The sequence below is a fragment of the Bidens hawaiensis genome, unplaced genomic scaffold (genome assembly GCF_021521415.1).
Source record: "Bidens hawaiensis isolate Kalapana, Puna unplaced genomic scaffold, B.hawaiensis_p1.1 tig00037617_1, whole genome shotgun sequence".
NCBI lineage: Eukaryota > Viridiplantae > Streptophyta > Magnoliopsida > Asterales > Asteraceae > Bidens > Bidens hawaiensis.
The window spans coordinates 82,600-105,185 of NW_027496571.1; the positions used below are offsets into that span (position 1 = coordinate 82,600).

Consider the following 22,586-nt stretch of genomic DNA (forward strand, 5'->3'; position numbering starts at 1 on the left):
TGATTGTGATTCGACTTAAAAAAGTATGCATGTTGGCTTAAATCTTAATGGGGATGATCTTTCTAACTTTCTCAAATCGGAGACATGATATGAAATCATGTTTAGTTATTGCGAGAAGTTGTAATGGCTGCCTAAATTTTTGGGATCATTTTGGCCCTTTGATGAAGTTATGATATTGATAATCACATGGGTAATCAAGACACATGCGGTTGATGCAATAAATGCAGACTTGTGCTGATTGCATCTAAAACAAATCATTAAATGAAGACAGTTAAAAATTCTTTACCACATGGTTGTGCTTCATTCAATATTTCACTCATTGCTGTACATTGACTATTATTGCAGAACCGATTACTTGCAATGAATTACATTAACGAGGGTACAGATGATAAGCTATATGAAGCTCACAGGTCCTTTTAACTACCACATATGTCAAACATGTATTCTTTGCATGTTAGATAATTTATAAACTAAATTTTTTTTATGATTTTTTGCAGGGACTGGGGTCGGCGATTCATGAGATTATTTCCACAATATACCTCATGGGAAAATTCAAAAGATCCAGAAAGACCACTTGTTATTGGATACGTGTCTCCAGATTATTTTACACATTCTGTATCTTATTTCATTGAAGCGCCTCTTCTCTATCATGACTATGTTAACTATAAGGTTGTCGTTTACTCAGCCGTTGTTAAGGTAAGTGTTTATTTACATGCCACAAGCAGTTATAATGCTGTAATTGCAATTATATTTTATTTTTATAAATGTTGCAGGCAGATGCAAAAACTAATAAATTCAGAGACAGAGTTTTAAAAGGAGGTGGCATATGGAGAGATATTTATGGAATTGATGAAAAAAAGGTTGCAAGTATGGTTAGAGAAGATAAAGTTGATATTTTGGTGGAACTTACTGGTCAAACTGCTAATAATAAGTTGGGAATGATGGCTTGCCGCCCTGCACCTCTTCAGGTAATTAATTATAATAATAATTTTAATAAAAATGTTATATATTATATTTCTTAGTAGTCTGCTGGCTGCTGCTACCACATGCTATATTTCCATGAAATATTATTCTTGTCGTTGCATCATTCGTAAAACATTAGTATGCTGAAATTTAGTGAACCTGATTTTATAAATATCATGTGTGTGATATTATAACCCCTGTTTATTAAAATTACCAAAATTGTTATTATACTGATAGGTGACTTGGATTGGTTACCCAAATACCACTGGTTTGCCTACTATTGATTATCGGATCACTGATGCCCTGGCTGACCCTCCTGATACAAAGCAGAAGTACAATATTTAGTTTTTAAAAACTATATACACATACATTTATTGCGTGTGTGTGTGCATGTATATATATACTCACACGACCTGATTGTGTTGGTGGCAGGCATGTTGAGGATCTTGTTCGGCTACCAGATTGCTTTCTTTGTTACACACCATCTCCCGAGGCGGGCCCTGCATCACCAGCACCTGCTCTTTCCAATGGCTTTATTACGTTCGGTAGTTTCAACAATTTAGCAAAGGTGGTTATTTTAATAGTTTTCTATCTTCCATTGACCAACATTTGACTTTTTTTTGACTTACGTCTTTTCTTTTATATTTTATCAGATAACACCAAAAGTCCTTCAAGTTTGGGCCAAAATTTTATGTGCAGTTCCAAACTCCAGACTTATTGTAAAATGCAAGCCTTTCTGCTGTGATAGTGTAAGACAGAAATTTCTATCAACATTGGAGCAGTTAGGTCTGGAATCAATTCGTGTTGATCTTTTACCCTTGATTTTACTTAATCATGATCATATGCAAGCGTATTCTCTTATGGACATTAGGTAAACCATCATCCTCTTATACATAAAATTTTCATGCATTTTGTTAATTAGTTTAAAAGATATATATTGTTTAGTGTTTACAAAAGAATGCTTTTTCATTCACCAATTTTTGTAGAACCGTTTCTAGGCCTTTGAAGAGGTAGGTCCCAGCAGAGCCCAGTTGGACCCGCAAGACTCACCTTAAACAGGGACGTCTGCGCAGAGACCAACTGGATCCGCAGGACCAACCATGCTCAGAGAAGTGACGTCCTTACGCGCAGTATGCAAGCTGGTCCCGCAGGAAATGCCTCCCATGGTGAAGGACTCCGCCTGTTCCCGCAGCCTCGGATACAAGCCATGAGTGAAGGCCACCCGCGCAGCATGGCTACACGCACTAGGCACTTAACTCTCCCCAGTGTCACCTGAAGGAATGAGCAAAGGCGGGAGGGGGAAAACTCCCGCCTAAATGAGCCAGTCCGTATGATGGAGGATCTTTTGTGTGATACCTGACGAGGTACAGACAAAAGATCTGACCAAGAATGCGACAGCTCACTGACAGCAGCATGGCAGACAACACGCCACAGCACTGTGACCAATAGCCGCCGCCTACCCACCAACTCCTGCCATACCACGTGCCTAGCCTGTTGTTGGCAGAAGAGGAAGAGTGCACGACACGCCTGCTCTATGTCAGCCGCTACCTATCCACCACTCACAGGCAGGGCACGTGCATAGGTTACAGTTGGTAGCGTGTTGGGCCGGCTAAACCCCTTGGAAACCTACCTTCGGCTATAAATACCCCAAATGGTATGACCATCTCATCTCATCATATTATCATCATATATACCTGATATCTGCTCTAGCAATCTCTTAATATACTTTTATATTTAAAGAGCAATCTAGTCTGATTCTCACGCCGGAGGGTGGTCACAAGGAGGAACCCCCCCCTTCTCAGTGACGAGCTCACGGTGTCTGTTTTGCAGGTTATCAGAAGAACCATCTTCCAAGGGTCTAACCCCTCGTGGGAAACAGCTCTCCAACCCCTAGGTTACCAGTAATCGGTCGGGGTTCGACTGGTGTTTCTTCAGCCTTTAAATGAACCAAAGTACCAAACGTTTAGTGAATTGTTCTTGAGCCGTTCGGCGAGAAGCTTGTTTATGTTAAAGTGTATTTAATAACCTAATTTACATGAACCAAAAAAAATTGTCCATTTAGTTAACAGAATGAACATGGGCACATGTCTCGTTCGTTCGTTTATGTTCATGAACATTCGCTTATGTTCGTTCATTCATGCTCGCTAGTTTTGGTTTGTGTAAGTTTGTTCGTTTACGATTAATATTATTATTATTTATGTATTTTGGTTTATTACAATTTAGTCTTTAATGACTTTTTAGGCTCTATACATCGCTGTTTACATCTAATTTTAATCCGTTTTTGCTCGGTTATGTCTGTTAATTTATGTTAGTTTGTTTACATGTGCGAACCGTTCATTTATATTGTTAACGGGTGAGCATGAACGTGAACACATTCATTTTCTTAACAAACGGACACAAACAAGAAAACTGTCGTCTAATTGTTCACGTGTGATCATGTGTACGGTTAAAGTTAAACAAAGGAACACAAAACATGCTTCGTTCGTATTCGTTTGGTTTGTTTACAAGCCTAAAATTTTCTAATTTACTGAATTTTTTCGATATGTAGCTTGGATACTTTCCCGTATGCGGGAACTACCACCACATGTGAATCCCTTTATATGGGAGTCCCATGTGTCACAATGGGCGGTTCTGTTCATGCACATAATGTTGGTGTCAGTCTTTTAAGCGCAGTTGGTAATTTGTCCTTTTTATTTCAACTTTTTTTTTGTCTCGGATTTGTATACAGTAACATATTAAGGTGACTTTGAGTTGCAGGGTTGCAAAAACCGAAGACGAGTACATCCGGTTGGCAATACAGCTGGCATCTGACGTGGCAGCACTTTCAAACCTCAGGGTGAATCTAAGCTCCTTTGTGCAACGGATCCAGATTTATTACTGGGTTGGAATCTGCTTATCGGGACATGTGGCGAGGGTATTGTAAAGGTAACATTCCTTCTTTAAAGCGAATGGAACAAATTGCATCTTTACCCTCTAAAGATGACCCGCTTGGACTGGTTAAGGAGAACGGGTTTAATTTAAACGCTGATGGAAGAATGTTTTGGTTTAGATTAGAACAGTGGAACGAAATGGTTGACGAATTGTGTTGTATATTCTTTGTTTTGGTTTAGATTCAATGTTTGCTTTTGATTGTTACCCAAAGGTCAAGATAGGGGGTGTTTGGGACTGCTTGTTGAGATAGATGTAATTTGGAAGTAGATTATTCAAAGCTGATTATATTGTGTTTATGAAATTGTTTTCGAAACCCAAACCCAAATGCCCCCAAGGGCGAAAGCCTGAAAACTCAGATCAACCGAATGCCGTCACTAACACAAGTTGCTTCAAATACCTTGGAAGTGAGGTTGTGAAGGTCGAGATCATACTATGGATTAGACGTGCACAAATCGGGTACTTTTTAAACTCGGAACCGGGTAGGAACCTGGTCCGGATAGGAACCGGTTCTGGGAATAGTCGGGTATTTGACTGGGTTTTGACCGGTTTCTCCGGGTTCCGGGTAGGGTCGAGTTTTGACCGGGTATTTCTGGTTCCGGTTCCGGTTCCGGTTCTGGGTCAGTTCCGGGGAGAAATAATGTACCTAGTCCTACCCGCGGGTCGGGTACGGGTAGGAACCGTTTCCGGGTCGGGTTCGGACCCGACCTTTTTGTGCACATGTGCACCTCTACTATGGATCGTGTTTGCTTCAGTATGAACCTGAACTTAAGATTGAATCTGGATTGAAAGATCCTGTAAGGGGTTGTTTAACAAAGTGATAACTCTAGGTTTGGGATCTTGATCTTACATAAAAGAATGTTTGAAGGAAGAAGTATTGTTAAGAGTGATAATAAAAGTTTTGCTACTAATATCAAGATGTGATGGATTAGAGAAAAAAAATATGTTAAAATGGATCAAAGAACTCAATTACCATCGAGTTAAGTTCATCGCGTATATAACAAAAAAGGTCTAAAGGAACTCAGAGATATATATACATCTGAACTCCTTAAAAAGTTTTTATGCATCACTTTCTTTCCTCATTGTTCAATGTATTTGGAAGAATGATTCTCTTAGTTTTCTAAAGGTTAAATACTTTTTTATACCATCTCTAATGCTTCAATTCAATCAATCAATCAATCATATCAATCATGCCCAGTAAAATCTCACAGCAAAGCTATAAGTAGGGTCTGGGGAGGGTGGGATGTAGGCACACCGTACCTCTACCCAAAGAAATAAAGAGGTGGCTTCCAGAGAGACCCTAGGCTCTAAGTACATGTGTATGAAGCAAAATAAAGGAAATCAAAGTTTAACAGTTATATAAAAATTACTACTAATTATAATAATATTAATAATAAGATCACAGTTTAACAGCTATATAAAAGCTAATAATAATAATAATAATAATAATAATAATAATAATAATAATAATAATAATAATATATGTAAGGGAAATACCATTATGGTATGTGACCTAAATAAGTTAAGTCTAAGCCCTAAGGTATTCAATTCTCTCTAAAAATCCTTAACTTTAATTCTACTTCTCCACAAATTCCTATCCTCAACCATGTCCTCGGAGAGGTTTAGGTGTATCAAATCATGCCTAATCCTCTCATCCCAAGTCAATTTCGGTCGTCCTCTACCCCTCCTCCCCTCTATAGTAATGTTTTCTACGGATCTAACAGGATTCGTCGTCTGTCTTCTCTTTACATGTCCAAACCATCTCAATCTCCACTCTCTTATCTTGTCTGCTATGTTCGCCACCCCTAATCTCTCGCGAAACACAACGTTTCTTATTCGGTCTAGCCTTGTGTGCCCACACATCCAACGTAGCATTCTCATTTCTGCTACCTCCATCTTCCGCAGTTGTGCCTTCTTGATGGCCCAACAATCTGTTCCATATAGCATTGCAGGTCTAACTGCCACCCTATAGAATTTTCCTTTTAGTTTAATCGGGAAACTCTTGTCGCACAATATACCTGTGGCTGCTTTCCATTTACACCATCCTACCTGAACTCGGTGGGTCACATCACTGTCTAATTCCCCATCGCTCTGTACAAATGATCCTAAATACTTGAACTTCGTTACCTGCGGAACCACCTGCCCTTCAATTGTGATCTGTGCGTCTTCATTGTCGTTTATCCCACCAAAATCACAGTGGAGGTACTCCGTCTTAGATCGGCTAATCTTTAAACCTTTTGTCTCTAAGGTTGTTCGCCACTCCTCAAGCCTCATGTTTAGATCTTGTTTTTTCTCAGCAAGTAACACAATATCGTCTGCGAACATCATGCACCACGGGAGAGTCCCCTGAATCGACTTTGACAACTCATCCAAGACTACTGCAAAAAGAAACGGGCTCAATGCTGACCCCTGGTGAAGACCTACCTCTACAGGAAAGAAATCAGTATCCCCCACTTGCGCACGGACACTTGTTTCACTCCTGGTATACATATCCATAATTATCTCTATGTATTTCCTGGGCACTCTTCTACCCTCCAAGCACTCCCAGAGCACCTGTCGTGGCACACTGTCGTAGGTCTTTTCTAGGTCAATAAACACCATATGTAGATCACGCTTCTTCTCCCTATACTTTTCCATTAATCTTCTTATAAGGTGTATTGCCTCTGTGGTGGAACGCCCCGGCATGAAGCCAAATTGGTTGACCGTAACCTGAGTTTCTCGTCTAAGTCTAACCTCAATCACTCTTTCCCATAGCTTCATAGTATGGCTTAGTAGTTTGATTCCTCGGTAGTTACCACAACATTGGGCGTCTCCTTTGTTCTTATAGATAGGAACTACAACGCTGCTCCTCCACTGGTTTGGCATCTTACCTGATTTGAGAATACTATTGAACAGAGTAGTTAACCACATGACTCCTTCCTCCCCCAGACACTTCCACACCTCGATGGGTATGTTGTCTGGGCCAACCGCCTTAGACCTTCCCATCCTCCTAAGTGCATCCTTCACCTCTTCTCGTGTGATCCGTCGGCAGTAGCAGTTATTCGATTGTTGTCGTTGAAAGTTTGTGTTGTCATGTTCTTCTTGGTAAGCTCTCCCATTGTTAAAAAGATTGTGGAAGTAGGTTTGCCATCTTAGCTTGATGTCCTGCTCCTTGACCAGTACATGCCCATCTGTATCCTTTATGAACTTCACCGGTCCTAGATCTTGCCTTCTACGCTCCCTGGCTTTGGCAATCTTAAACATAGCATGTTCCCCCTCTTTTGTTTCTAGACTTTCATACATCCGTTTAAAGGCCGCCTTCTTTGCTTCCGCCACTGCCTTCTTTGCCTCTATCTTGGCCGTTTTGTAGTTGTCCCTCAATTCCACTCGCTCCTCTTCATTCGTGCACCTCATTAGCTCTCTAAAACATCCTTGTTTGTCCCTTATCTTGTCTTGCACTGCGTCATTCCACCACCAAGACTCCTTATGCCCACTTGTCTTTCCTGTTGTGACCCCGAGAGTCTCCTTTGCTACTTGGATGATCTTTGTCTCCATAGCTTCCCATATATGAGTTGAGTCCCCATTTAGTCGAGCCCGCGTATGCAGTATGAGTTTATCCTTAAACAGTAGGAGATTTTCGTCCTTCAAATTTCCCCATCGAATTCTTGGTGTACCTTTCTTCTCTCGAACAGTCAGCTTATTTCTGAAGGCTATATCTGTCACTAGTAGTCGATGTTGAGTCACAACTGCCTCCCCAGGTATGACTTTGCAGTCCTTCCAATTCAGTTCAATTTCAGTTCAGTTCCAATGGTATGGGACCCTTATTTTTTCTTAACTACCTCCAATTCTAAAGGGCCCTTAGGTGTCCTGAGTTGTCTGCTTAGTTGACACCATTTTTTCTTTAAATTTAATTACTTAAATTAAACTAAAATATTTGTCAATTATGTCGGATTGACATGTTTTCGGTTGAAGTGTTTACACGGTCATCCCGAACATAACCCTTATTTTTCTTCGTGTAAAAAATACCAACCCTACCCGAAACATTTAAAACCACATAGCCCACCAATCATTAAGCGATTTATCTAACCATGTCAAATGACTTAATTAGTTGGCGACACCAGGATAGAGATGGCAGGGTTTAGGTATTCCCAAACTCATACTCGATTATAATAGCTCATCCTAAACCCGTCGGGTTTTAATGGGGTAATTACCCGTTGGGTTTCGGGTTTCGCGAGTTTCCAATTGGGTTTTGTCAAAATACCCGTTGCGTATACCTGGCCCAAAACTCGTCAGGTTTATATCGGGTTTTGACAAAATACAACTAATCAATTACAACAATGATTACTACAAAAATCAATTCTTGAATAATTGGCATAAACAAGTTCCAACAAATAATATAGTTAAAATATCTAGAGTATACTATATATAAATATATAAAAAGTCATGTCGGGTATATATGGTATATATTAATCGAGTAAATCGCTCAATGTTATCGAGTAATCATGTATATTACCAATCTCAAACCCGTCCCAAACCCACGAAAATTTTTAAAACTAATCCCAAACCCTAATGGGTCGGGTATTACTTGTCCCAATTATGTCGGGTTTTGGGTTTTTCCATCGGGTTCAGGTTTCAGTGTCATCCCTATACCAAGATTACTTATTGTGGTAAGCGAGTGAGGGTGCGAGCAAGTGTGGCACGACCACATCGTTGCGAACACCACAACACCCCGGGGCAAGAGGTGGCGCAATGGCTTCCCGCGAGCCCACTATCGCCAACGAAGGGAAAAAATGTGAGGGTCTGGTTATTTATGGCTCGCGAGCAGAGACTTTATCCATAACATGTTCAAGTGAGCGCGTATGAACTATATCCGAAGCCTAGTCAGCGTCCAGTCAACACGATTTGGCGTAATATTAGAGGATGAATCCGGGGCTAACGAAGCCCCACAACACATAATCTAATCAAATTGTAAACATGTAATCGGATTGAGATGTTGTGAAACCTAACCAAAAGTGCAAAACTTAACCATTTGGTTAATGATAATAGCACTCACATCATTCCTTTGTTAGGTTATTAATGACCGAAGAATAATAATAATAATAGAAAACCATATGTAATATCTCCGGTGAACCTGTTATCAATCATACGTCAAGTTCTGTTCTAGGGTTTTTCCGTCAAACAGGTCAGTCATTTCATCATCGTTACATTACAATGTTCAATCTAGTCTCCAAAACCCTCAAATCATCCATTCGTACAACTCTTAATCACGCATTATTTTCTTCTTCAACCATTAAACCAAATCCAAAACTAGTTAACAATAACAATTTCACAGTCTCATATCTTGTAGACTCCTGTGGCTTCCCACCAGACAAAGCCATCTCAGCTTCCAAATACTTATCCCTCAAAACCCCCAATAAAGCCGATTCCGTCATCCAGTTCTTCAAATCCCAAGGCTTTAATCAAACCCAAATCTCCAATTTACTCCGTAAGTTCCCACTCGCCCTCGCCTGCCACCCCGAAAACAACCTCTTACCCAAATTCAACTTCTTGCTCTCGCTAGGCCTGTCGAGCTTCGAAATTGTCAAGCTTTTATCCGCCAGACCGAAATCGTTAGGTAGAAGCTTAAAGAATCATCTAATACCCTCCATTGGGTTGTTAAGGGAGTTGCTGCAGTCCGATGATCGGACTTTGATCGCGATCAAGCGCTGCGCGTGGGTTTTGGATTGGGATTTCGAGGCGAATATGGTTCCGAATATGCAGGTGTTGCGTGACGCCGGCGTGCCCGGGTCGAAGATGCTGTATGTGTTGACTTACCAGCCTAGGGATTTTTTAGTTAGTACCGAGCAGTTTAAGAATGTGGTTAATGAGGTTGTGGGTATGGGGTTTGATCCGACGAAGACGAGTTTCATGTTGGCGGTTCACGCGATCAGGTCGATGACGAAGTCGACGTGGGATAAGAAGATGCAGACGTATAAGAAATGGGGGTGGAGTAAAGACGAGATCTTGCTGGCGTTTAGGACTGACCCGTGGTGTATGATGAAGTCTGCGGAGAAGATTGATACGGTGATGGATTTTCTTGTGAATAAAATGGGGTTTGAGACATCGGTGGTTGCGAAGAACTCGTTGCTGATTTCGTTGAGTATGGAGAAGAGGATTATTCCGAGATGTGAGGTTTTCGAGTTTTGTTTGAGTAAGGGGCTGGTGAAGAACAGGAATGCTTTTAGTTGGTGGTTGAGGTGTTCGGAGACTATATTTGTTAAGAGGTTGCAGAGGTATGATAAAGAAGCGCCTGGTGTGATGAAACTGTATCGAGAGAAGTTGGATTGTGCGAGTTAAGGTTATGATGATGATTTGATCTCATTTTGTTGAGATGGTTTTGAATCTGTTATTATTATCTTTTAGAGCATAGGTTTGTTTATGACTATACTTTGGATCACAGATTCTACTTTGAACATTTGTTTTTTATAATAATTTGTTTTATCTGGCTTTGTTCAACTGATGATACCACTGATTATTCTTAAGTGCCCAATTGGTTTGTTTATGATTGTTTGTAAATCATTAGTTTCTTCATTTTTGGTTTAAGAAGTTTTTAAACATATAATTGATGTATAATTGATCAAAATGTTGATTATTTAAACAGGTTTTTAAATTGCAAATGAAGCTTCTATTGGTGAAGATGTTAATATTATTACAACTTCATGACACCTAGACATGAAATGGCTAAGGGTAACCATTGGTAAGATGGTCAAATGGTTGCTTCTATATAAGCTTTTATGAAATGGTTAGGGTAACCATTGGTAATCTTAGATTTGTCAGAGGAACCAGAAGGTTCATCTAGTATGTGTTTGATTTATGAATATTTAAGGGAATTGAAATATGTTAAAAAAATGGTATTTGAAAAAAATGTATTTTGAACTGAATTTGTCAAGGTATTTGAAATTTAAGAAACTAGATAAATTGAGATTTTTATTTATTTGGTTGAGAGGAGTGCATAGGCATAGGCTTGTTTTGGGCTCAAATCAAAACCGAAAATTTAGGTGTTTGTTTTAAGTAAACTAATCGATTTCGGTTTTTTGGTTATATGTTTTTAGAGAACTGATCGATTTCAGTTTTTGGTTTTATGTATGAGTTTGGTACAGTTGTGAGTTGGCTCTTGGTTTTTCATTTGGGCTGAAATGTTCAAGCCTAGGAAACATAGACAAAAAAAAAAATGAATTTGTGCCTTAAGTTTTTTTATTAATCATTTATTAATATATTTGGTTTGAACTTTTGGCTCAAAATAATGAATTGGAGTCTTAAATCCAATAATAACATACAATCAAGTTCGGTACTTTTCAGTTTTGGTTATGGTGTGCATCGGTTTTATAACGAGGTATGATCAAATCGAACTATAGTTTTCGGTGAAACGAAAAACAAAGCTGAGAGTGAAGTTTCATGAAAATTAACGTATTAAACATAGTCATACCAAAATAGAAATAATGAAAATATGCTCAATTGTGGGTCTTTTTGACTTGAATAGCCTTATAGCCCCATTTTAACAGTTCATGTTGTTTTTGTAAGGAAATTATGTAATTTTCATATCGATCCAAATAAAAAAAGGCAAAGATTTTATAATGGATGCAATTTTAAATTGTGACAAGTAGTATATCATAGTAAAAGGCAAATTAGATTTCCTTTTAGAAAATATACAAAATTCATTTTTTATCCTTAAACTTAAAAAAGTTACATAATTCATCACTTATGTTCACGTGTTGTAGCAGTTTACGTCTGTTTCATCAACGAATTTTGTTCTTATCTATTAAATCTAGTCATATGTCTGACATATCAAAACATTTCCATCCTACTTTTCTAAAGACTATTTTGTAATTAACCAGAAGTTTTGGGTCCCCAACTTTATCAAAACAACTTTAAAGCAAATCCTTCACTCGAATCAAAATATATTATTAAATATAATCCGCTAACTCATTTACAATCTGATAAACTCATCTAATTTACAACTCAGATATCCATTACAGCTTTACACCATTCATTGAAATCTTTATAGTTTAGATAAAACGATACACGAGTAACCTATTCAAATCACATGATTTTAACATATCCATTCCCATATTAGAATTGAAAATTCGAAATTAGGAAAAATAATAAAGACTAGAAAAAACCATTAGAAAAATAAAATTACGTGTTGTTCTTATTCTTATCTATCATCTGTGTATCTATATGTGTAATTGGTAAAACTAAAACCCCCGTATACACCACGCACAAATCAAATCCCATTTCAAACCCTAATTCTTCATTTTCTTTCAATTTCACATATTATTCCAATCGATCCTTCAAAAACCCCTCTTTCTCTCTATCTCGATCTAGGGTTTTTGATTCAAATCAATCGCCAATGTTCAATTACATGTAATGGCGGATTCGCCAGGTGTTTTCCTGCTCGAATTCGTCATCGTAGGGTTAGGGTTTTGTAAAAATTGTTTTAATTTAATTTACTACTGTAGTAATAATAACAATAATAATTGAAGCATGCTGAGCGTGCTGAGAGTGCACCTCCCTTCCGATATTCCCATTGTAGGCTGCGAGCTCCCCCCCTATGTCCTTATTCGCCATCCCGACAACACCGTCTCCACCGATGATGTTCCCAAGTCCTCCAATGCCCATTTCTTAAGATACAAGTGGTTAGTAATCTAATTTAACTTGATGATTGTTTAGTCAATGCTTTGTTTTTATTTGAATTGTTATGATATTATTGTCGTAGGTACCGCGTGCAGAGTGATAAGAAAGTTGCTATATGTAGTGTACATCCCTCCGAGCAAGCCACATTGCAATGCTTAGGTTGTGTTAAAGCTAAATTGCCCGTTGCCAAAAGCTACCACTGCACTCCCAAGTGTTTTTCCGATGCCTGGCAACACCATCGGGTCCTGCACGAGCGGGCTGCTAGTGCTGTGAATGAAAATGGTAACGAGGAGGAGGATATTTATGGACGGTTTAATAACACTACGTCCGGGGTAAACAATAATGGTACCATTAATAATAGTAGTACGAATGGTGTAACGCCTTTATATCCTGCTGCAATTACGCAAAGAAACGGTGGTGAGATTTGGTTTGAAGTCGGGCGTTCAAAAACGTACACGCCGACAGCCGAGGATATCGGTCATGTTTTGAAGTTTGAATGTGTTGTGATCGATTCCGGGACGAAGTTGCCTGTTGGGCAGCCGAATACTATATTAACGTCCCGTGTGATTCCCGCCCCGTCACCGAGTCCGAGGCGGTTGATTTCAGTTACCAATGCTGACATGGCAGGCACTTTGGATTCGTCTTCTGGGACCTTTTCTGTGCTGTCGTATAATGTGTTGTGTGATGCATATGCCACTAGTGATTTGTATGGTTATTGCCCCTCGTGGGCCCTATCTTGGCCTTACCGAAGGCAGAATTTGTTAAGAGAGATTGTTGGTTACCTTGCGGATATTGTTTGTCTACAAGAGGTGAGTTTGTCCTTTTTTATTTCACTAAGTTTAAGGGTGCAAACGAGCCGAGCTTAGCCCATTTGACTTACTTGAGCTCAAGCTCGGCTTGTTTAACTTACTTGAGCTCGAGCTTGGCTTGTTTAACTTACTTGAGCTCGAGCACGGCTTGTTTCGGGCTCCAGTTATAAAGCCTGGCTCATGAATAATTTTTCAATCTCTAGGCCGGCCTGTTTATTATTTGTTAATTAATTTATATACAATTTTTATTTTTACATATTTATGTGTGTGTATTGAACTATTAATTAACATTTCTATATATAACTTAATATGCATTATTTAGTTATTTAATTATAATTTTGTATATATAGTTACCAATACATAAATATGTATTTAATACATTACTTAAAAATTATATAAAATAGTAGTCGTTAGGCAGTTCGAGTTGGATAAGTGAAACACGGACTCGGGCTCGTTTTTAGGGAAGCTTATGTTAGGCTCGAGTTTGAGTTTGAGCTCGGCTGATTAGAGCATTTAGCAAGCTGATCTTGAGTAGTTATCGAGCTGCTTGGGGAGTTTACATCTCTATCTCTAAGGATCTGCTAACTTTGGCTTTGACTTTTATTTGATTTTAGGTTCAAAGTGACCATTTTGAGGAGTTTTTTGCACCCGAGTTGGACAAACATGGATATCAAGCTCTTTTCAAGAGGAGAACCGCTGAGGTGCAGAATGGTAATAATCAAATAATTGATGGTTGTGCAACGTTTTTTCGCAGAGATAGATTCTCACATGTGAAAAAATATGAGGTCGAGTTTAATAAGGCTGCACAATCTTTAACTGATGCTTTGGTTCCTAATGCACAAAAGAAAACAGCTTTGAACCGTTTGGTTAAGGTAGCTTTAGATCTTTAACTCATGCTTTGTTTCTTTTCTCTTTTCTTTTTAATGTTTTGGGCTGTCTTTGTTTTTAGCGCTGATAAACTTTATTTCTTTTATTAGGACAATGTTGCGTTAATTGTTGTTCTAGAAGCAAAGTTTGGTAACCAAGGCGTTGATCCTCTTGGTAAACGACAACTTATTTGCGTGGCAAATACTCATGTGAACGTTCCGAATGAGCTAAAGGACGTCAAACTATGGCAGGTTTGACTTCTTTTTTTTTAAACATAAGCGGGAGAAATATTATTATTGTTATTTTATTAAATCACGAAAGTTATTATCGTTGTTAATAGTTATGATTTATGAAACATGTTTGTTTGGAAATGATGAAGGTTCACACACTGTTAAAAGGATTGGAAAAGATAGCTGCGAGTGCAGATATTCCAATGTTAGTCTGTGGTGACTTCAATTCAGTTCCAGGAAGGTGAGCAAGTGATGTGCTTTTCTATTTAAGTTATAAAACTTTATTACTCTGTTAAATGTAAAGAATTTTAAAATCAAATGCAGTGCTCCACACGCGCTACTTGCAATGGGAAAAGTTGATCCAATGCATCCAGATCTAGCTGTAGACCCTCTTGGAATATTAAGACCCGACACCAAATTGACTCACACTCTCTCCTTGGTAAGTCAACATCTCATCGCTATTGGTTGACCATTATAAAAATCATGCGCACTTGTTATAAAAAGTATGGTTTTTATATATTTACAGGTAAGTGCGTACTCGTCGTTTGCTAGAATTGGTTATGAACAACAGAAGAAGAGAGTGGACCCTAATACAAATGAGCCCTTGTTTACAAATTGCACAAGAGACTTTATTGGGACCCTTGATTATATATTTTACTCAGGTATTACATTTATTTTACAGCTAATTATTGAAAGTCAAATACTCACTATATTGAGTTTTAATGCAGCTGATAGTTTGAGTGTGGAATCGTTATTGGAGCTTTTGGATGAGGATAGTTTGAGGAAGGATACAGCACTTCCGTCTCCAGAATGGTCATCTGATCACATTGCACTGTTAGCTGAATTTCGATGCAAGCCTCGTGCTAGACGTTAATGTATTTTAGGTAAGTGGTTATAATTCTAGTTAGGGGTGGAAAATGGGTCGGGTTGCTTCAAAACGGGTCTTGGGTCAGAACGGGTTAGGGTTGGAACGGGTCAAATAGAAAAGGGTTGTTTTGGTTCAGGTTGAAACGGGTCTGGGTCGGAACGTGTCATAACGGGTTTGGGTTAAAATGGCCGAGGTTTTTTTTAATTAAAAAACACGATTTCATCATAATTGATATAAAAAAACAGAACTATATTACAAAGCTTTTCAAAACAAAAAGAAAATACACATTCCCAGCCAAAAATCTATGTACCCTGTTTCCAACCTGTATTGAACTCTATTTTGCAATCTTGATAATCCCTGAATCATTCATCATTGCTCTCCCCAACAATCTGCTTCATTCCAATGGTCACATGAAGTATCAAATTTGACATCATCATATAATCCCCATCATTTAAACCATCAAACTTTAAGAGTAACTTCACTACTCTCCCCAATCTCATGATCCCTATAATTCACATAAGCACTAAGCAATGCACCCAAAACAGACCTTCCTGGTCTAAGAGCAAGTCCAGCTATTAACGTGCTACAACCGAATATGGCTCACATTTATCCTGCAGGAAAAAAGTACACAAGCTGTAACAGCGTAACACAGAGAACTAAATATAGAACAACACATGAGATATAGCTAGGGGTGCAAACAAGCCGAGCCCGGGCTCAAGGTCGGCTTGTTTAACTTACACACAGATCAAGCTCGAGCTCGACTTGTTTCGATTTCTATTTTTAAAACTCAAGCTCGGATCGTGAGTAGTTTTCCGTGCTCGGACTCGGCTCGCTTACTATTTGTTAATTAGTTTTTTATATATTTATAATTATTTCTGTATTTTATTCAGTTTTAAATTTATATATAACATAATATATATTAAACGTTCTTACTTTTAGGCTCAAGCTTTGGCTCGTTTAAGCTCCGCTCAATCGAGCTTTTTCATGAGCCGATCTTGAGTAGCTCACGAGTGTCTCAGCTCATTTACACCCCTAGATATGGCTGGATAGAAACATTTGCAAGAACTTACTTCCATTTGAGTAAAATTTTCTAAAACTAAATAATCTAGTTTGATGATAAAAACTACCGACGGTTTGATGGCAAGGTCTGATCGCAAAAACTACCGACGGCAAGGGTTACGAGAATGACGGCAATGGTGATCGAAATCTGCCAATGACTTTGATGGTGACAACGAGAGAAAAAGATAGCGAGTGGCGACGGGAATCACCTATTGGAAGCTTGAACCAAGTCTGACCCGTTTATTATTATCTCGAACCCTAACAACCCATTTCTTTAATATCTTTGACTTACTCGACCCGTACGTAAACATGTGGACAATTTAAGTGACCCATTTTCACCCTTTAGCTGGAATACCTTACCCAATACAACCCATACTAATTGGAAAAAAAAAGCCCAAACTGACCCAAACTAAAGGGTTAGGATCCCCCACCTCTTAATTTTAATAACCGAGTCATTCATATCAATAATGTTATAGTTATTTATTTGCAGGCCAGGTTGGAAGGAAAGATGACGATGATAAAAGTGAAGGGAAACCAATGTAAGTTGAAAGTGTGAAAAAAGTAGATTTTTGTAGGAAATTTGTGCGCAATGATCTACTACTACACTATGTATCATGCTACTTTTGACTCAGGAAAATCGGATATGTTCAGTTTCGAATATTGTTTTTTTTTAATTTAATAGAAATATAATATCAGCAGTATAACTTAGTGGTTTTTGCAAAAGTATTAGACTATTGGCTAGTCTTGTTACAAATTTTTGATGATATATTGATTTTGGGTTTTTTACCCTTTTCTTATTTCTCATTGTCAAAAAAAAAAAGGTACAGTTTTATGTATTTAAGATTTGTTGGGGTGTGTAGAATTAGTGATCATGAGAGATGTGATTAGGTGGATCTAAGAAAACAGTTGATGTGATTAGGTGAATGGTACAGAACTGTAAATGCATTGGATCTATGAGCTCCAAAACTGGTATTGCTTATTATATAAAAACATCAGACAGTTTTGGTTCTTGTATGTCTCAATTAGGTCATGAGAGAATTTGACCATGGTCGGTCAAACCAGATTGTGCTTGCTGGTTTTTATTGAGAAGTGGCTGCGACGCCTAAATCATGTTTAGTGTAAATTCTATTCAGTCTTCTGTCATTTTGGTAAAGGTTTAAAAGAGTCAGGTTACTTCTTTTTCCTTTTTTTTTGGCCAGTTTTGAACTCCTTAATGAATGTGATGGTGCCAAAATGGAATCATTCTAGGTGGATACCTTATGAGTGTGTCATGGCACCCAAGTTATTTATTAGTATATAAGGATAAGGATTCATGTGTAAGATTGCAAAAATAGATTAACTTGTTTCTGTAGTTATGTTAATTGAATTGACCTCTTTAAAACAACCAAAAATTCTCACTATCACCATGTGGAAGTCAGGATGGGACCCACAAAATGGAGGACCAAAGTTTAGGATGTATGAGGTGGGCCTTTGAAGGCCTATCAATGTTTATTTTTCGGATCTATTCATTGTCAACTACTTTGTCCTCACTTTGCCTAGAGGTGCACAAAAATCCCGTACTTGGAACCGGACCCGATAAACATACCCTGAACTGGTTTTTTATACCCGGGTATTCAATACCCGAAACCGGAACCGACCCTACCCGTAGGGTATGGATAGGGTATGCTTTTTGAGCTCAGTACCCGTACCCGGAACCGTACCCGATTTATACCCGTAAATACCCGGAACCGGTCATACCCTATACCCATACCCGGTTATACCCGATACCCGATACCAATTTTCTAATACCCCAAATAATACATGAGTTTTTATATTATATTTTTATGTTTACTTCACAATTTTTATGTTTAAGTTTTTTTAAAATGCATATTATTAAGTAAATAATTTGTACTTAAGTGGATTTATGCTTTTTGTAATATAGTTTAATTATTTTTATAAATTACAAAGCAAATTTAAATTTTAAACTATTTAAAATGAATAAAAAAATTACAAATTCAAAACCGGGTATTAATACTCAGTCGTATCCGGACACATACCCGGTTCTAATACCCGAACCCGATCATACCCTACCCAAGTGCATAGGGTTGAGTTTTTCTCCCCAATACCCTACCCGAACCCTACCCGATTTCTCTCAATACCCGGTTTTCCAATACCCGATCATACCCGAAACCGGTCCATACCCGAACCCGGGTATTAGAAAAAACCCGATTTGTGCACCTCTAACTTTGCCTGTTATAGTTGCACAATAAGAATGTTCTGTCAAGTGTCATGGCATATATGAATATAGCAATTTAGCATATCAATTATTCATATTGACATGTGAACTGAGAAAAGATAATGAATAGTGAGACAAAGGAGCATGGTAACCGATAGTTCCCGACGGCTGCAGCCGCACTAAGTTGTCAGAAGATAGATTGCTCAAGCTGAAACCAGCTTTTTATTTAAAATTCATCAAACACAAGGACATTGTTTTGACCTTACATCAAACTATACACATGAACCAGCCTTCACAGTCCACACATACATATACATGTGCAACCACCATCTATACGTCTGTATACAACTCTCTACACACCTGTATACATGTGTACCACCTTCTATACAAATGTATACATAATGGTATATCAAGTATATAAGGGGTGCATTTAGTCAAGCCGCGTCTACGACTAAATGCTGTAATATGAATTTGCTTATTTTTCGTTATTGGTTAATAAATATATGGTATATAAATGCATACTGTAGTTTAAACAATACATTTTAGCCTGCTTCACTTGATTTAATCAGAACTAATTAAATAACCTAATTTTTGTTAATTTTAGTATTTTGTAAGTAGTTATATTGATTAAGAGTTTAGAGTTTGTTAATTTTAATATTTTGTAAGTAGGATCATCCAACACAAACCCTCCATTTTGCAGCATAAGTATTATATTCAAAAATCTTTCAAGTGGTAGAAAAGAAAAAAGAACCAAAGAATTCATAAAAATTAACTATAAATGATTTCAACTGGTTAACAAAGTATTGGCGGGGTAGCGTAGTTTTCAGGTAAAAAGTTGTCATGGTTATGAAAAAAATTGACTTATTGTCATGGTTCTAATATAAAAATGACTGAATGAGAGCTACAATCATTGAATGTTTCATCTTCATGCATAAAAGCAAATATTTCAACAGAGTTACATGATGAAAAAGGCAAAAATAACATAATTGCTGACAAAAACAGATTGACTTCTACTTATTTGCTCTTTCAGACAACCGTTGATAGGCGAAGATGCATAAACCTGATCAAAACCGAAAGATGATGTGCATTGCCTCTCTCTCAACGCATGCTACCCTCACGCAACACATCAATCATGTCATATATCTTCTTATCTGCTTTTGACTGGATCTGCATTTTAGAAAAAGGTTCATAATTCAGCCAGTAATCATTTAGCTTGGTGATATCAAGTGTTTGGACGGGTATATTTTGCAATGTTGGATACTCAAATAACCAAATAACAGTGTGCACAAGATGGTTCTATATGTGCTTTTGTTGTTCAAGTTTTTGACCAAAAAATCTGGATTATTAAAAAAAAATATGTAAAATGACCAAAATGGACAATCTTGTATTTGTTAACTTTGAGAGAGACGTAAAACCTTCTTGGAGAGAAAAAGTGCAGCGTCAATAGCACCTTCTGCATAGATTGATCTCCCGCAAACATTGTGTTGAAACTCAAATGAAACTCTACAAATATAAAAACCAGAATCAGATTGCTTGCAAAAAGACCTCAAAAGTCAACTGCTTACGTTCCATCAGGAGATTTGAGACGATATGTATGAAACGCATGCCCATTGATGTGTTCTTCAGGAACACCAAGCATTTCAATTTGTTGCTTAGAATCACGTATCAGTTGTAGCTGATCTAAGTCGAACGAGACTCCAAGTTTCTGAAAGCATGAAATAACCGCTTTTGCGGTTCCAGATATGTCCAACTTGGTAGCTTGATGAGATTCCAACACCTGTTCAATTTTCAAAAACAAATCACCATGATAAACAAGACTAACTAATAATTAGCAACTAATGGCGTGAAACGGAGACAAGTACCTCTAGTGTATACCCGGAGAATGCACCAGGAAACTGCTTGGCCATAATATCCATGGCTGCCAGAAACGCCACAACCTTTCAAAACACATAACCATTAATTAAAACTAAACCAACGAACACAAAAAAACGATAAACATGATTCACCTGTTTCCCCATTTGAGGAGAGATGACAGCATAAAGCATCGCGTCTTCCACGGTTGTATACAAAAGATCCCTATCTCCACCAGTGGTTCCCATCACAAAAGGCACCCCAGCTTTGCAATACAATTCAGCATTATCTGCAACAACAGTAATACAAATATACAATACAGATGGTGCAGTATGAAGTATGAACAGTTGAACACATCATAAAAGCGCACAATTACCATTAACAGCATTAGGCACTGTGAAGTCAATAACAATCAGATTTGGATATTCTTCAAGAGAAGATGCTAGAACGGTTTCTCTATCTGACGGACCGTGCACTTGAATATCTTTCCCTCCTACTTTAACTGTCTTCCCAGCATCTGTTTGAATGCCGAATGATGCTGGAACAATATGAAGCCCTGCAGATACACCTGCTTCAATAACCACCTGCCCCATTTTCCCCATACAACTATTGACCTAAACAAGATTTACATATAAACAATAAGAAGAATACGATACAGTTAGCACTGTAAACGAAGCGAACGCTTGGCAAACTGTTCGGTGGGAAGTTCATTTATGTTCGTATAATAAATGAACGAACACAAACGAGAAATTTCTTTCGATTAACTAAATGAGCGAACACGAATAGAGGCCATGTTCGTTCAATTGTGTTTGTGAACTTTCAATAAGGTTTTCGTTTACGTCCGTTTATGATTGTTAATGCTTGATTGTTTATGTTTGTTTATTAGAGTTTTTTTTTTTAATATTTTTTAATCTTATCATATAGATTTATGCAAACTTATTAACTATAAAACAAAAAACTTATATGGGCATTATGTGATTAATTTAGATGTGGATCAACATATGAATGTTAAAAAAACACCAACACAAACGTGGTAGCCGGACCATGACCAATATCGGTTAGTCAAATCAAATAAAAGATTGCTTGTGTTTATTAGTGTTGGTGAACGGTTCAAGGACAAGTTCATTTCCTTAATGAACGAACACGAACAAAAAGATTCATTCGGTTAGGTGTTTGTGGCCGTTCGACAAACGCTTTACAGCCCTAAATACAATATATAAATCTTAATAAACTTAGAAGTGGAAAGGGGGTAAAACAGTAAATTACCATGATTGGAAGAGCAATATTATTATGCTTGATCTCAAGGGTCTGAACGGCCGGAGTGTTTAGTGTTGCTGAGATTGACATCAGACACCTTTGTTTTCTGTAACTATAACTTGTGCTTGAAAATGAGAGTCTGTGATTATTATTATTATTAAGTTGACGACCGCATAGATTCTTGACTGGAGCTTCAAACACCAAAGCCATTTCTAGGGTTTTAGCGGAGAATCAATATTCTGTTTACAACTAAATAATAATAAGTAAATTTCATTTCTAGGGTCCCTTTATATAATTAATAATAATAATATAAGAAGCATTTCACACCTGTCGATGGAAGAAACAATAATAGTCTCGTCGGAGTTACAAATGGCCTTTTCAGCCGCCGGTGATATTATGACTTTGTGGTTTTTTTGCAGGGTGTTTCGTTTATACAATATTAAACGTTACGGTCCCCCAAAATTGGTTAAATGACTTAACTATAAGCGGAAATGAGTACGGGTGTTTAGGGTTTGGTTTTAACGGTTTTTAAGGTAAAAAGTTTTTTTTATCATCGAAACCAAAACCAAAGTGTTAAAATTTAATTTCAAAGCGAGAATTGTTAGATGGTTTTTCTTCTTACTAATTGGATTAATGGTTGTAAATTTATAAATGCTTCTTATGTTTGATTATGTTATAAAAAAGGTTTGGTATATTATTGATTTGCATCTAATCAACCATGTCCACTTACTTGCATCACAACTCTTAGACGATGTTTTGTACACGTAAATGTTACGTGAAATGAAACGGATTATAGTGAGGAAATGAAAAATATAGTGTTTGATTAATCAAACGAACGGTATAACTAATTTCTCAATGAATCTCGTAGCCTCTAAACACATCTCATT

At 37.7% G+C, this 22,586-nt stretch overlaps 4 protein-coding genes across 4 annotated transcripts; 3 read left to right on the top strand and 1 right to left on the bottom strand.

The window, feature by feature from the left end:
- Positions 1-324: 324 nt before the first annotated feature.
- Positions 325-3,886, top strand: LOC143589555 (putative UDP-N-acetylglucosamine--peptide N-acetylglucosaminyltransferase SPINDLY). The gene is made up of 8 exons (XM_077070285.1): positions 325-410; positions 498-696; positions 774-968; positions 1,201-1,295; positions 1,396-1,531; positions 1,617-1,834; positions 3,512-3,646; positions 3,721-3,886. Exons 1-8 carry the CDS (start codon positions 361-363, stop codon positions 3,884-3,886), a joined length of 1,194 nt encoding a protein of 397 aa, XP_076926400.1. The 5' UTR covers positions 325-360.
- A 5,148-nt stretch (positions 3,887-9,034) lies between these two features.
- On the top strand, positions 9,035-10,237 carry LOC143589551 (uncharacterized). The gene has a single exon (XM_077070282.1). It carries the CDS (start codon positions 9,082-9,084, stop codon positions 10,204-10,206), a length of 1,125 nt encoding a protein of 374 aa, XP_076926397.1. The 5' UTR covers positions 9,035-9,081; the 3' UTR covers positions 10,207-10,237.
- A 2,088-nt stretch (positions 10,238-12,325) lies between these two features.
- Positions 12,326-17,036, top strand: LOC143589546 (carbon catabolite repressor protein 4 homolog 1-like). The gene is made up of 9 exons (XM_077070277.1): positions 12,326-12,545; positions 12,626-13,352; positions 13,967-14,224; positions 14,330-14,470; positions 14,599-14,690; positions 14,774-14,888; positions 14,976-15,111; positions 15,178-15,333; positions 16,867-17,036. The coding sequence occupies exons 1-8, from the start codon at positions 12,394-12,396 to the stop codon at positions 15,321-15,323; spliced, it is 1,767 nt and encodes a 588-aa protein (XP_076926392.1). The 5' UTR covers positions 12,326-12,393; the 3' UTR covers positions 15,324-15,333; positions 16,867-17,036.
- Positions 17,037-19,443: 2,407 nt separating this feature from the next.
- On the bottom strand, positions 19,444-21,944 carry LOC143589552 (4-hydroxy-tetrahydrodipicolinate reductase 2, chloroplastic-like). The gene is made up of 7 exons (XM_077070283.1): positions 21,709-21,944; positions 20,819-21,056; positions 20,598-20,731; positions 20,454-20,528; positions 20,157-20,368; positions 20,007-20,094; positions 19,444-19,758 (listed from the first exon to the last, which is right to left on the bottom strand). The coding sequence occupies exons 1-7, from the start codon at positions 21,907-21,909 to the stop codon at positions 19,690-19,692; spliced, it is 1,017 nt and encodes a 338-aa protein (XP_076926398.1). The 5' UTR covers positions 21,910-21,944; the 3' UTR covers positions 19,444-19,689.
- Positions 21,945-22,586: the final 642 nt, after the last annotated feature.

Bases quoted from the DNA above. Each gene is read 5' to 3' on its own strand.
- LOC143589546 (XM_077070277.1), top strand. From the start codon at position 12,394: ATGCTGAGCGTGCTGAGAGTGCACCTCCCTTCCGATATTCCCATTGTA. The intron at 12,546-12,625 runs GTTAGTAATCTA...TTATTGTCGTAG, and splicing joins CATTTCTTAAGATACAAGTG to GTACCGCGTGCAGAGTGATA. The intron at 14,471-14,598 runs GTTTGACTTCTT...GAAATGATGAAG, and splicing joins AGGACGTCAAACTATGGCAG to GTTCACACACTGTTAAAAGG.
- LOC143589555 (XM_077070285.1), top strand. From the start codon at position 361: ATGAATTACATTAACGAGGGTACAGATGATAAGCTATATGAAGCTCAC. The intron at 969-1,200 runs GTAATTAATTAT...TTATACTGATAG, and splicing joins GCCGCCCTGCACCTCTTCAG to GTGACTTGGATTGGTTACCC. The intron at 1,835-3,511 runs GTAAACCATCAT...TTCGATATGTAG, and splicing joins TATTCTCTTATGGACATTAG to CTTGGATACTTTCCCGTATG.
- LOC143589552 (XM_077070283.1), bottom strand. From the start codon at position 21,909: ATGGCTTTGGTGTTTGAAGCTCCAGTCAAGAATCTATGCGGTCGTCAA. The intron at 20,732-20,818 runs GTAATTGTGCGC...CTGTTGTTGCAG, and splicing joins AGTGCCTAATGCTGTTAATG to ATAATGCTGAATTGTATTGC. The intron at 20,369-20,453 runs GTACTTGTCTCC...AAAATTGAACAG, and splicing joins TCTCCGGGTATACACTAGAG to GTGTTGGAATCTCATCAAGC.
- LOC143589551 (XM_077070282.1), top strand. From the start codon at position 9,082: ATGTTCAATCTAGTCTCCAAAACCCTCAAATCATCCATTCGTACAACT.